Below are 14,116 nucleotides of genomic sequence, written 5' to 3'. Positions count from 1 at the left end.
CTTGTCAAATCCTGGGGTAGCTGTCAGGACCCCTGGGTTCCATATCAGCTTTGTTACTTACTACTCATGTGATCTTTAGCAAATTATCTAATGTCTCTGAAACTGAGGAGTTTCTCCAAGGTGTAAGGGTGTAAAGAGAACTCCTACGTGAACATGTTGGGTCATGTTAATTTCACCATGGGGGAGATTTACTTGATTTCTACACTTTGGAGACACAAGGAATTAGTGAACTCAGAATACCCATGGTTTCTAGGCAAGGAAATGAAATATAGTTCTCTTAATACACTGTGCAGGGGTGGAGGAAATGAAAGACCAAAAGTGGTTGTGTAGTTCTGACATGATTCAGGCATTTCAGGTTAGATAGCAGAGGCGTAGGAGAGAAGATATTTCCCCTCCCTCCCTTCTCCTCCCTCCCTCCCTCCATCCCTCCCTTCCTTCCTCTCTCCCTCTCTTCTTTCTCTCTTTCTCAACATGTATTTATTTGAGAGAGAGAGAGAGTGAGCGCATGCATGTTTGAGTGGGGGTGGGGCAAAGGGACAAGGAGAGAGAATCTCAAGCAGAACCCGATGTGGGGCTCAATCCCAGGACCCTGAGGTCATGCCCCTGAGCCAAAATTACTGGGGCTCAATCCCAGGACCCTGAGGTCATGCCCCTGAGTCGAAATTGCTGAAATTAAGAGTCTGATGCTTAGCTGACTGAGCCCCCCAGGCACCCCAATATTTCTTATGTCTGATATAATATTTTTAAGTGGACCTGAAACTTCTAAGGTCATGAGCAATGAATGTAGAGGTAAATCTGAGGTCCTCATTCTCTAACTTCCCCATTATTTATCTCAGGTCATCTCAATTCCTTTGACTGAGATTATGGCTACGGGTGGGTAGTACCATTATTCTGTGATTCAGTGGTAGAAGATGATAAAACTAGAGCAAGTGTAGGAATTTTAGGACTTCTTGACTTTGCCCAGAATGCCCTGCAGAAATGAGCTCATGTGCCTCTGTAGGAATGGAGGAGGGCACAGCACACCCAGCTCTCAGTACCTCTCCCACTCTGTATTCCCCCACCAGGCAGTCCGAGATGCAGATTCCTCCCGCTAGGTGGTGACTCCACACACAGGATAGGCAATTCAAGGCTCCTTTTCCTGAAAGAAAACAAAAGTGATTCTAAATGATGAGGGCTGACCTTAGATTTCTTTTTTGTTTTTAAAGATTTTATTTATTTATTTGACAGAGAGAGACAGCCAGCGAGAGAGGGAACACAAGCAGGGGGAGTGGGAGAGGAAGAAGCAGGCTCCTAGCAGAGGAGCCTGAAGTGGGGCTCGATCCCAGAACCCTGGGATCACGCCCTGAGCCGAAGGCAGATGCTTAACGACTGAGCCACCCAGGCGCCCCTGACCTTAGATTTCAACCTCTGTCTTGGGTCCAAAGCTCTTAGGAGCAAGGAATATGTCAAAGCAAATTGAAGTTGAAGGGTACATTGATTGAGGAGATGGGGGGGGAGAGGGAAGTCTACAAGACACCAAGTGATGACCTAGAAACTATCCAATTAGTCTAATCAATGTAAACTCTCATTTGGAAATTGAGGGTTTGGAAGGGATAGATCTTGTATGACAGCAAAAAGAAAGATTTTCAGAGAATGAGAAATCATGTAGAAAGGTTTTAAACCTTTGATTTGTCGTTTTGCTTATTGTTTAACTAACATGGAGGAGAACGATACCAGACGATTTGGAGGGTCCTGATACTCGGTGAGAAAGTCATGGTTGGGCAGCTTCTAAGAAATACTAGACTTATAATTTAAAATGCCAGGGCTAAGAATTTAGCAGATCATTTTGTCCACTTGTTCTTAATTTGGGGAAGGTGGTGGTGGTGCTGATAGATTCCTTTGAAATGCTCTTGAAAGCTAAAAACTTTCTTTTAAGAAACTGGACATGCTATTAATCAATTGATTGATTGATTAATTTTAGACAGAGAGAGACACAGGGAGGGGCAGAGGGAAAAGGAGAGAAAAAACTCCAAGCAGGATCCATGCCCAGTGCGGAGCCTGACGCAGGGCTGGATCTCACAACCCTGATATCACGACCTGCGCTGAAATCAAGAGTCGGATGCTTACCCGACTGAGCCACGCAGGTTCCCCTATTTATTATTTTTTAAATAAATGAAAAGCAAGGCCCTGATTGTCAAGTCATTCTTTTAAGGTTATACAGGTAATGGTCAAGATTCAAATTCAGGTTTGTTGACCCACAGTAAATGCTCTTTCAATCATACTATCTGCCCGAACACCTTATGACCCACCAAGTAGAGGAGGTCTGAATCTACAGGCTCTGTTTTTTGGAGGTAAGACCCTACTCTCGTAATTCAGAGACCCTAAGAATGACTGACCCAAGCATTACCTTTTACCCAGATATTAAGCGATAACTTCTGGAAAGGATTTGGAGACAGGAGACCTGAATTCTCATTCATTCCATTAGGAAGGTCCTGGTGTTTTTGCTGAGAATTTCAAAACAAGAGCAGGGAGATGGATGGGGGGCATGGAATGTGCCTGGGATTGTGATTTGGGACTTGATATAGGTCTTCCCATCAGAGGAACACTGTACAGAGCGGTTAGTTGAATTTGAAGTAGATCCTGTCCTTCAAGATCACTATGGAGTTAAATCGACTTTTCATGTCTGACCCATGAGCTCAATCATTTATGATGCGTCTATGGAAAAAAATTCTGAGCTCTGAACAGTTTAGAGAATAAACCTTTATTATTCAACGGCTTCTTAGATTGGGGGCTGCCTGTAGTGATACAAATTCAAAGCCATTTTATTTTTAACTTTTAAACTGAAGTGTAGTTGACATACAATATTATATTAGTTTCAGGCGTACAGCAGTGATTCAACAATTATGTACGTTATGAAGTGTCTACCACGCTAAGTATTGTTACCATCTGTCCTCGTACAAAGTTATTACAATATTATGGACTATATTCCCTACACTCTACTTTCCATCCCTGTGACTTATTTTATAACTGGAAGTTTGTACCTCCTAATCCCCTTCACTATTGTACCCCTCCTCCCACCCCCAACCCCCTGCCCTCTGGCAACCGCCAGTTTGTTCTCTGTCATTATAAATTTACTTGTTTATTGGTTTATCTTGTTTTTTTGGATTCCACGTAAAAGTGAAATCATATGGTATTGGACTTTCCCTGTCTGACTTGTTTCACTTAGCATAGTACCCTCTAGGGCCATCCATGTTGTCACGAATGGCAAGATTTCATTGTTTTTTTTATGGGTAAGTAACGTTCCGTTGTATAAATACACCACATCTTCTTTAGCCATTCATCTATCAGTGGACATTTGGGCTGCTTCCATAATTTTGGCTACTGTAAAGAATGCTGCTGTAAACTTAGGATGCATTTATCTTTTCACATTAGTGATTTCACTTTCTTTGAATAAATACCCAAAAGTGGAATTAATGGATCATATGGTATTTCAATTTTTAATTTTTCGACAGATCTCCATACTGTTTGCTGTAGTGGCTATACCAATTTACATTCCTACCAAATAGTGCACAAGGGTTTCATTTTCTCTACACCTTCACCAATACCTGCCATTTCTTGTCTCTTTGGTACTAGTCATTCTGACCAGTCTAAGGTAGATATCTATCTCATTGTGGTTTTGATTTGCATTTCCCCGATGAGTAATAATGTTGCGCATCTTTTCATGTGACGTAGGCCATCTATATGTCTTCTTTGGAAAAATGCCTATTCCACACCTCTGCCCATTTTGCAATCAGATTGCTTTTCATTAGGTTGTATGAGTTCTCTATATATTTTGGATATTAACCCCTTATTGGATATGTCATTTGCAAATATCTTCTTCCATTCAGTAGGTTGTCCTTTTGTTTTGTTGATAGTTTCCTTTGCTGTGCCATAGCTTTTTAGTTTGATGTTGTTCCAATTATTTATTTTTTGCTTTTGTTCCCCTTGCCTGAGAAGACAGATCCAGAAAAATATTGCTAATAAATTTTGCTAATAAATATTGCGATGTTCAAGAGTTTACTGCCTGTGTTTTCTTTTAGGAGTTTTATGGTTTCAGGTGGTACGTTTAAGCCATTAGTCCATTTCGAGTTTATTTTTGTGTCTGGTGTACGAAAGCGGTCCAGTTTCATTCTTTGGCATGTGGCTGTCCAGTTTTCCCAACACCATTTATTGAAGACACTATCTCTTCCCCATTGAATGTTCTTGCCTCCTTTGTTATAGATTAATTATGTAAGCACGAGTTTATTTCTAGGGTCTCTCTCTTGTTCCGCTGATCTATGTGTCTATTTTTGTGCCAGTACTGTACCATTTTGATTACTACAGATTTACAGTATAGTTTGAAATCTGAGAAAGCCATTCTATTTTTATCTTACCTCTAGCCTCATACAGAATTTCTTACATGTTCTGGAACCTAACTGTGGTCTCTGATGAAAGAATCAATCTTCCCCTCCTTCTTGTCTTCCTTGCTTCCTTTTCCCAATCCACATTTTTCTAAAATGTGCCTTGAGATGTTTTACTCCAATTTTTAAAATACAAAAGATTTGTTTTTTTAATGAAGAGAAATGAAGGGTAGGAAAAATTAAATGAGAAAAAGGTAGTAGAAAGATTAGGTCACAACATTTGTGTCTTAAGATTGTTTCTATTTTCCACAAGACCAGCAGCAATTCGGCTGAAGCTCATATCCTGGACGACCCCCAAAGGCACAACCTGTCACCAGTTACATCTCCTACATTGATTTATTGCAAAATCTCTACACCCTGGGTACACAGAGTCTTTTGCCAAAGGCAGTTTGTTAATTTCCAGATTATTTTCTATTGTTTCCAAGTTTAACAACCTACATTTATCATTGCATCTAAGGCTCTGCAGGAACTGTGGGACCTAGAAAGATGGCTTTGATCATTTCCTTAGAATTCAGAACTCACTACTGGCTTTCCTTTGGACTGACCCCCAGAGGATGAGTTCAGCAATGCCGAGCAACCCCTGTGGACATCCATGGAAGAGGAAGGAAGAGGAAGCTGGAAAGACTTTGGTGGTTTTGGCTACCAGCCTGGATTTTTATTTCAACCAATTTTGCGAGGAGGATAAATAAAAAGTTAAACGTATGAAGGTAAGGAGTGAGCTAATTATGGAGGAACCAACTGCACACAAAGGTAATATTAGGCCGTGGTGTGCCATCTCTCCTGTACCCCAATGTGCAGTGCTTTGGTGTATTTTGTACTACTCTGATGCCATTGGGCAGTCAAATGTGAATGAAATACAGTCTAGTTGGTAAGTTGCTTCTTTAGGTCACTAAATTTTCCCCGTAATTTTTGTGCATCCTCATTTCTTAGCATGACAGCTAATGTTTTAGGAAAGTACCTTGGAATTCATCCTTTTTTTTCAACCAGTTTATAACCAAGGACAAAACCTGTCTCCCAGTTTGGTAATCTCTATATTGCAAAACCAAAGACAACACAAAGATTTACTAACCAGCCCAGGACCTGTGTGGCGTCGTGAAGGACGGATGGTAGACACAATGAGCCCGGCTCGTGGGAAGTTTCCCCCAGACACATCTGGGGTTCAAGTCAAATACAGGGGGAGGAGGCCCTAGCCCTCAGAATGGCTGTGAGATGCACCCAGCTAGGACCAGCCATCCTTTGAGTACATTCTCAGGCAGAATGTGTTGATGAACTTTTTTTGTAAGACTATTTTTTTTAGAGGAGTTTTAGGTTTACAACAGAATAAAGGGGAAGGTACAGAGATTTCCCATGGACTCTGCTCCCACACATGCAGAGGGTCCCCCATTATCAGCATCAATCACCAGAATAGTACTTTTTTTTTTTTAACCAAAGATAAACCTATAGAGACATATCATTTTCACCCAAAGTCTCTAGTTTACCATAGGGTTCTCTCTTGCTGTTGTACATTCTATGGGTTTAGACCCATGTATAATAATACATACCTGCCATTATATCATACAGAATATTTTCACTGCCCTAAAACCTTCTGTGCTCTATCTATTCCCCTCTACCTGCCCACCACCCCTGGCAGCCAGTGACCTTTTACTGTCTCCATCATAGTTTCGCTTTTTCCAAAACGTCCTATAGTTGGGATCATACAATATGTAGCCTTTTCAGATCAGCTGACCTCACTTAGTGATACGCATTTACGCTTCCTTCATGTCTTTTCGTGGCTTGATAGCTCATCTCTTTTTAGCACTGAATAGTAGTTCATTGTCTGGATGTGTTGATGAAATTTTGAGACTGGGAATCCTCAGAACCATCATCCTTAATCACCGAGGAAATCTCAAACCCAATTAAAGAACTTTATAGTTTTTCAGACTGTGCTTACAAGATCACTAATAATTTCCGTAATACCTGCAAAAAAAAAAAAATCCTAAAAAGCTGGTGTTCTGTTTTGATTGGCTGAGGTTGAGATATTAACTAACCTAATGACGGTTGCCTGGTCTTGATGAAAACCCAAGGCTCCAGCCCACTGCACTGCCCTAGGGCACGGGGATTAGGGTTGTCCGATTGAGCACATCAAAGTATAGGGTTTTATCAGGCAATCCTAGTTAGAATAAAGGCCCCATACATCTAGCAATGGTATAATCAGAAAATCTGATGGAAAGCCAACACCATATTTACTATGATATGGCCAGTGATAATGACAACTTTCCACCACCCTCCCACCCCACCGCCACCCCAAACTCAGTGTATTCTCTCATTTATCTTACTCTGATTAGAAGTTTTGAGCAGGGACTATAGGTGCCTCTGAATGAAAATAAGAGAATGTAAATGAATGGTTACTTAATGCAAGTGTGTTCGGAAGGCCAATTCTTTCAAAGATTGGAGTCAACTGCAGATAGGGGAAGGGCGGGAGCCACTGTACGGCAGAGTTTTCATGGACTTGCCTCAAGGACTGCCTGGGAGTGGTGCGAGGGGCAGATGAGGGCATTCTAAATGGGGGTCTTGAGATTCTGCCTGTGCTCCCCACTCCAATCTGAGCTACTCTGCTCTCGTCAATTTACATCATAGGATCTAGCCCAAGATTTCATCTGAAGAAGATGGTCAGCTGCTAAAATACCATCTAAAACCGTTATTCTAAATTAGACACGTGCCGGCCAGTGCGGTAGCCACTAGCCACATGCCACATGTGGCTACCGAGCCCTGGAAGTGTGGCTAGGACAACTTGAGTTGTGCTGTAAATGTAAAATAAACATTGGATTGCAAAGACTCCGTAGAAAAAAATTCTTAACTGTTACATTGATTACATGTTCAAATGATTATATTTTGGATATATTAACTAAATGCACATATTATTAAAATTAATTTTACCCGTTTACTTTTATTCTTCAAAATGTGACCACTGAAAAATTCAAAAACGTGTGTACGGCTTGCATTACGTCTTAGTTGGATAGTGCTGATACACCATGTTGTGAGTTACTTAAAAGAAACTCTAGGCCTGGTATGAATAGCACGTGACCACTCCCAAGCTAGTTTAGATGATCCACTGGGCTAAGCACTTTGTAGCTAAGAGCAGTTTAATGTTTATGTCACCGATAGTCACTCTAAAACAATGAAAAAATTATTGAGTACTCCAAGTTTTTTTTTTCTTCTTGGTATGAAGACTAATTTTGGGGGACTGGGGGTTATGGTTGCAACCAGCTGAAGAAAGCAGTGGGAGGGGGGCTGTGATACCCCACATTTCAGAGAAACACACAGGTGGCAGCCCAGAGCAGGAACAGGTGGCTCCCCTAGCGGAAGTTCAAGACTAACCACGCCCCGTGGGCGGGTCTCCAGCTCGGCTTAGCGGCCGGAAGTTCACCTGCCCTACTCGGTTCCTTTGAGTAGACAGCAGCTTCCGCTGTGCCAGCTTCACTTTCTCCTGTAGCTTTTTCGCTCCTCTGCTTGTAGCTTCTCGAGCTTTTCTCTGATAATGACAGAATTCCCGGCCCCTCTCTTGTTGTTCCCTCTTGGGAAGCTTCTCCTCTCTTTTTCTTTCTCCGAGTCTTCTTGCTCTTTGTCTTTCCTTGGCTCTGTTCTCTGCCTCTTTCTCTTGGCGCTTTTATCTTCTTTGCTCTTCCAGCTCCTGACGCCTCTGCCCCTCGCGCTGCTGTTTCTTCAGTGAGGCGCCACTCGGGTTTGGCATCAAGAGAAACCTTCCGGAGCAGGCAGTGGCCTGGCGCTCCTCGCCTTTCCACGTGAGCTTCAGGCGGCTCAGGGAGCTCAGGGCTTGGGTGAAGCCCACGTACGTACTCGGGTATGCGACCTTGGCCTGCAAGTTCAAGTGACCCCTCCCCCCACAACTGAAGGTGTGGAATTTCCGGCCTGTCATCTCCGAATGTTGTGGGCCCAGCATGGGGATGTCCATGTTCGCTATCTCCCCACACTTCTCAAGCACCTTGAGCACGACCTCCTCGCTGGGCCGAACAATTTGCAGGGCAGCCCCTTCAGGGGACTCATGCCTGGCCTCTCTCTGGGCAGCATTTCATTCTCCTTTGCGTCATGGAAGAAAGAGTCCCCTGGAGTGTGGGGAAATTGATTTTGAACTTGGTGGCACATACCTTGAGGACTTCAGGGAAGCTGCCAAGCTTAATGACCTTGCCATGGAGGCAGGCCAGGAAAAATGTGACCGGACGGATTCTTGCCTGCCTTGCCCTCCAAGCAGATGAAGTCCATGGTGCCCTTGGGAATCCGCAGGGTGGAGAACTGGCCATTGTACACCATGGCCTTAAACGTTTCTAGCCCCTGCCAGCTGGAGATGGACTTCCCCTGCTGCTTCAGCCGTGGAGGGCCATGTTGATGGTCACCTTCATGAATGGCTGGAGATAGAGGCCAACAGAGGACAGAGCTCCACTCTCCCACATGTGTCATGGGCTGTGGTAGCTGCTGCCTCAGCCCAGCAGCCATGGCCTCCCTGCTGGCACCGTCACCGTTTGCTGAAGATGCCCTTGGGAACACTAGCTGCCGCCACTGTCTACCCCTGTGACCATGCTAAGTGCTAGAGATACAGAGGTGAGTGAGATGGGGTGTGTGGGTAGCTCAGTTGGCTAAGCGGCTGCCTTCGACTCAGGTCATGATCTCGGGGTCCTGGGATCAAGTCCCCTGTGGGGCTCCCTGCTTAGCGGGGAGTCTCCTTGTCCCTCTCCCTCTGCCCTTCCCATCCCCGCTCCTGCTCTCTCTCTAAGAAATAAATAAATTGATTGAAAACAAAAACAAAAAACAAAGGTGAGTGAGACATATTAATTTGTGCCTCTGAGGACCTCAATCTAAAGAGAGAGAGAAAAAGAATAAATAACATAAAATATGCCCTCTGGGCTCCATGGCCCTGACGGCCTTGTTCACAGTTGAATCCTTTTCTGGGCCATACTGCAGGAGAAACGTTTGTTGAATAACCAAGTAGATGGATGAATGCAGAGTACTAAAGGAACACAGAATAGAGGGATTAAGGAAGGCTTTATAGAGGAAATATTGACTGTAATGGATTAGAAAGAGGTCGCCAGGCACAGCAGGCTGGAGAAAGTATTCAGGAAGGAGAAAGGGCAAGGTTGGCTCAGATTATACTTGGATTTAGAGGGTGTTGGAGGAGGTGGTGAGGGGTGAGGGAAGCCCTGGGATGAAGAACCTCATATGCAGAGTTACTAAGTTAAGATTCTATCCTAAAATCAATGGAGAGTCATTTTGTAAAAAAGATTTTATCATTTATTAGAGAGAATGCGAGCAAGTGTGGGGGAGGAGCAGAGGGAGAGAGACAAGCAGACTCCTCGCTGCGTAAGGAGCCTGATGTGGGCCTTGATCCTATGACTTGAGATCACAACCTGAGCCCAAACCAAGAGTTGGATGCTTAACTGACTGAGCCACACAGGCACCCCCAACGGAGGGTCATTTTTAAGCAGAGAAGTATCATTATGGTATTTGTGACATAGAAAGATCAATCTGAGAACATAATGGAGGACTGGTTGGTTATAGAATGGCTAATACCGGAAGCAAGAAGACCAATTAGAAATTGGTGAATAACTCAGGTAAGGGGAGATATGAGTCTGAACTAAGGCAGTGATACTACAAAGCAAAGAGAGGGGAGAGGGAATTAAGAGATAGGCATAGATTTGACAGGACTTGACAAATCGAATGTGAAGGTTGAGGCAGGAGGATCAGAGGGTAATGACCAGGTTACTGCCTCTGGCAACTGGGTAGGTGGTGGAACCATTCATCAAGATGGGGAGCATGGGAGGGGCGCCTGGGTGGCGCAGCGGTTAAGCGTCTGCCTTCGGCTCAGGGCGTGATCCCGGCGTTATGGGATCGAGTCCCACATCAGGCTCCTCTGCTGGGAGCCTGCTTCTTCCTCTCCCACTCCCCCTGCTTGTGTTCCCTCTCTCACTGGCTGTCTCTCTGTCAAATAAATAAATAAAATCTTTAAGATGGGGAGCATGGGAAGAGGTGGTCTATGGATGGGGTGAGGTGGGCTGGAGAAAAATGCATTTACATTTCAAGTCTGAGATGTCTGATGAGCATATCATTAGATTAACAGGCAATTGGATGTATGGAACTAGAGCTCAGAAAACCATTTGGGAAAGAGAAGTAGATTTGGGGGTATTAAGGCATAAGTAATAACGGAAGCCACCTTCGATCTGGAGAAGACTATATTCATATGTACTCGGGGAGAAGTTATTTTAAGATATCATCAAGATAGTACTTAGGAGGGGCGCCTGGGTGGCACAGCGGTTAAGCGTCTGCCTTCGGCTCAGGGCGTGATCCCAGCGTTCTGGGATCGAGCCCCACATCAGGCTCCTCCGCTATGAGCCTGCTTCTTCCTCTCCCACTCCCCCTGCTTGTGTTCCCTCTCTCGCTGGCTGTCTCTATCTCTGTCAAATAAATAAATAAAATCTTAAAAAAAAAAAAAGATAGTACTTAGGAAGGTCAGTTTAGTGGGTAGACAGCAAGGGAGGCTGATGGTCTTCTCCCAGTGTGGGAAGGAGCTGATTTTTCATCTCCATTCTTGATGTTTCTATGTGTGTCAATTAACTGCTCGAAGATGAATCATTTTGGAAGGGAAAGGAAGCGAGATTAGAAACAGACTCTAACAAGTTGGCCTTTGCTTGTTTCATCTAAAAGTATTAAGTACCAAAAAACAAAAGAAATACTCTAAAATATACCAATCACCTGGCATTTGTATTAGCAGAAGGATAGTTTAGGGCATAATGCTGATTATCCATTATAACACACATACATAAAAAAAATCGTATGTGAATTCAGGTTCTGACCTAACCCATACACTCCACATACTGAAATGGTAGAATAAATATAAACAGAACCAAAAATTATAAATAAATAAATAAATAAATAAATAAATAAATAAATAAATAAATAAAAGGCTAGGTGGGCTCAAAAATAAGATGAAATCACTTTGGACCAGAAAAGGAAAATAAATATGCCACCTACCTGCTTTGCTCTGGGCCTAGATCTAGTGGCTGTGAGTTTCACTCTCCTACCATAATAGGAACTAAAAGTGTTTCATGTTCGATGTGGGCCAAAATCCAGGCTGCAATCTTAAAACAAGAGTCAGAGGGGGACACTGCCCCCGTAGACATCACCTCCAGACCAAGAACTCCCTGGGGCTGCCAGTTGGGTTGCTGATGGAATCTGCGTTGTCATCAGCAGCCCCTTCAGGAATGCTGGGATGTCCTATTTCTGGACTCAGTTTCAGGGGTAGAGTTAACCAAAGAACTGGTAGACTGAGAGGGGTAAGGATAAAGGGAGAGAGAGTGGGGGAGTGAAGGATGAAATTTCCCATTCAAAAGGAACTCAAGACCAAAAATCCAAAATATATGGAGAAAATGAACATTAAGATGACAAACACAATCAACAGTTAGAACATGAATCTAGTTGAAATAATACCAATTTTATAGAGAATCTTGACAAGAGTTTTAAAAATGAGTATATTAAAGATATTAAAAAAATAAAAAGCCATAATATCTATAAAGAAAGGATAAAATAGGAAACACAAACAGGAAGATAGGAAACAAAAATAGATGGGTATAAAGAAGAAATAATTTAAAAATTTAAAAGTGAATTACTTAAATTTTAAAAACCCTAAAATAATAGATGGGCTGAACTTTAGACTAAACACAGAGAACAAATTAGAGAAATGGAATAAAGTACTGACGAATTAACCTATTATAAACCACAGAGAGTCAAAGAAATAAAAAATATAAAACAGTAGGTAGGATATATAGAGATCAGGAAAGTCTGAATGACATTATATAAGGAACTCCGGAAAAGAAGATTAGAGGAAAGGGTGGAGACACAATATTTGGAGATCTAATAATAGAAAATTTTCCAATTTGCAAAATGACTTTAGGATTGTTTTGTGTTCATTCATTCACAAAACACTAAATGAGCACTTACGATGTGTTGCAGTCTAGACTAGAACAGGGTATACAAAAGAAATATGGCACAATCCTAGCCCTGAGGGTCTCACAATTACTAGGAGAGATGGACATGATTTATTAAAATTAATGTAAAAAGAGCTATGATAAAGCAGTATGTTACAGAATCAAGAATAAGTAAGAACATTTCTGGGAGGACTAAGAAAAGCTTCCCAGAGGAGATGACACCCAAGCTGGGTCTTTTAAGCTGAGAGTTCCCTGCAGTGTCGTTCTTCAGGAAGAGGAAACACATAGACAAAAGGCACTGAAAGAGTATGATGTGTTTGGTGGCTGCTGAGTGGCTCTAGGTTCTAGAGTACATGGAACTTGTCTAGAGAGGCAAGGTCATAAGCTAAAAACACTGGCTGGGGAAAGATTTCAATCACCTTTTAAAAATTAAAAAAAAATTTTTGGAAGTTTATTGAAGGACAGAAAGTAAATGCATAGATTGCAGAGATATACCATGTTCATAAATGTGATGACTTGAGATCATAAAGATAGATTTTCCCCCCAAATAAATTTAGTGTAATGCTGATTAATATCCAAGGGATTTTTTAAAAAATGAAATGTGATGAGTATAAAATTTATATAGAAAAGGGGCTAGAAACAAACTGAGGGCTTCGGGGGGGTGGAAATGGGATAGGCTGGTGATGGGTAATAAGGAGGGCACGTACTGCATGGAGCACTGGGTGTTATATGCAAGTAATGAATCATGGAACTTTACATCAAAAACTAGGGATGTACTGTATGGTGACTAACATAATATAATAAAAAATATTATTAATAAAATAAATAAAGGAACTAAATGGAAAAGAAAAGAAAAAGGGCTGGAAATAGCCAAGATAGTTTTGAAAAGGATAGCAGAAATGTACCTTACTGACTACAAATATTAATCTAATTTTAACAATGAAAACATTGCAGGAGGTATTTCTTCAATGTTGAGAATAATTCATCTGATCATCTTTCCACACCCAGCAGATGGGAATTTTTGATCACTCTGGCATTACTGTACAGGATGACCTGGGGAGGGGGGTGGCAAGACCAGAGTCGAGGTCACACGCTGGTCCTTCAGAAAGTCGGCTGAGATATGCTGAGAATGGAGAATGAGGAGAGTAAAAATGAGAAAGAGATCTGAGCCCAGAAATGCTTAGGAGAGAAAATCAGCAGATGTTGAAGTTTACGTTTGTTGGAGAGCAGGTGGGTTGGGTGGGAGGCAAGGAGAAGATATGGTTAAGGTATTGGTTGGACAGCCGGTCCATTAACAGAAAGAGTGACTATCAGAGGAAACCCGGATTGTGTTTACTCTGGGACATGTTGATTCTGGGATTCTCTGGGACAGAGAAGTGGGTCTCAGGAAAGTAAGAACGGAGCTTGGGAGAGCTGGAGACAGACATCCTAAGTAGTTGTTGAAATAATAAAAATAAAACTCCCTAGGCAGAGTCCAAGTTCAACAAGTAGAGGAGGACAGAGCAGGTGGGAAACCCCTTCTTGGGGAGGACAATGCCTGTATCTGGGCCTGGAAGGATGGGAGGGTCTGAAGAGACAGTGCAGGGCAGCCCAGGGTAGAGGGCAGCTGCTGAAAGCGCCGACGGCAGAGAGAATCGGCCGGATCGGCCAGCGAGGTGATGGGAAAAGAGGGGCCAGGCACAAAGGAATCCTCGTCGTCCCATCCACACATGCCAAATGACGGAT

General features: G+C 42.7%; 1 protein-coding gene and 1 pseudogene across 3 annotated transcripts in view; both read right to left on the bottom strand.

The window, feature by feature from the left end:
• PCSK5 (proprotein convertase subtilisin/kexin type 5) overlaps positions 1 to 14,116 on the bottom strand; it is a 447,222-nt gene that overhangs the window by 5,964 nt on the left and 427,142 nt on the right. For all 3 annotated transcript variants that reach the window (XM_045781017.2, XM_045781018.2, XM_045781020.2), the window contains one exon: positions 1,038 to 1,138. In XM_045781017.2, the coding sequence (XP_045636973.2) occupies positions 1,038 to 1,138 (101 nt within the window). The remainder of the gene's footprint in view (positions 1 to 1,037; positions 1,139 to 14,116) is intronic.
• Positions 6,761 to 14,102, bottom strand: LOC148107178 (A-kinase anchor protein 17A-like; annotated as a pseudogene).

Source organism: Ursus americanus, chromosome 34 (assembly GCF_024610735.1).
Source record: "Ursus americanus isolate L20-20 chromosome 34, mUrsAme1.1.p, whole genome shotgun sequence".
Lineage (NCBI taxonomy): Eukaryota > Metazoa > Chordata > Mammalia > Carnivora > Ursidae > Ursus > Ursus americanus.
Note: the sequence above shows the minus strand (reverse complement) of the source record. Positions and strands in the feature narration are given on the sequence as shown.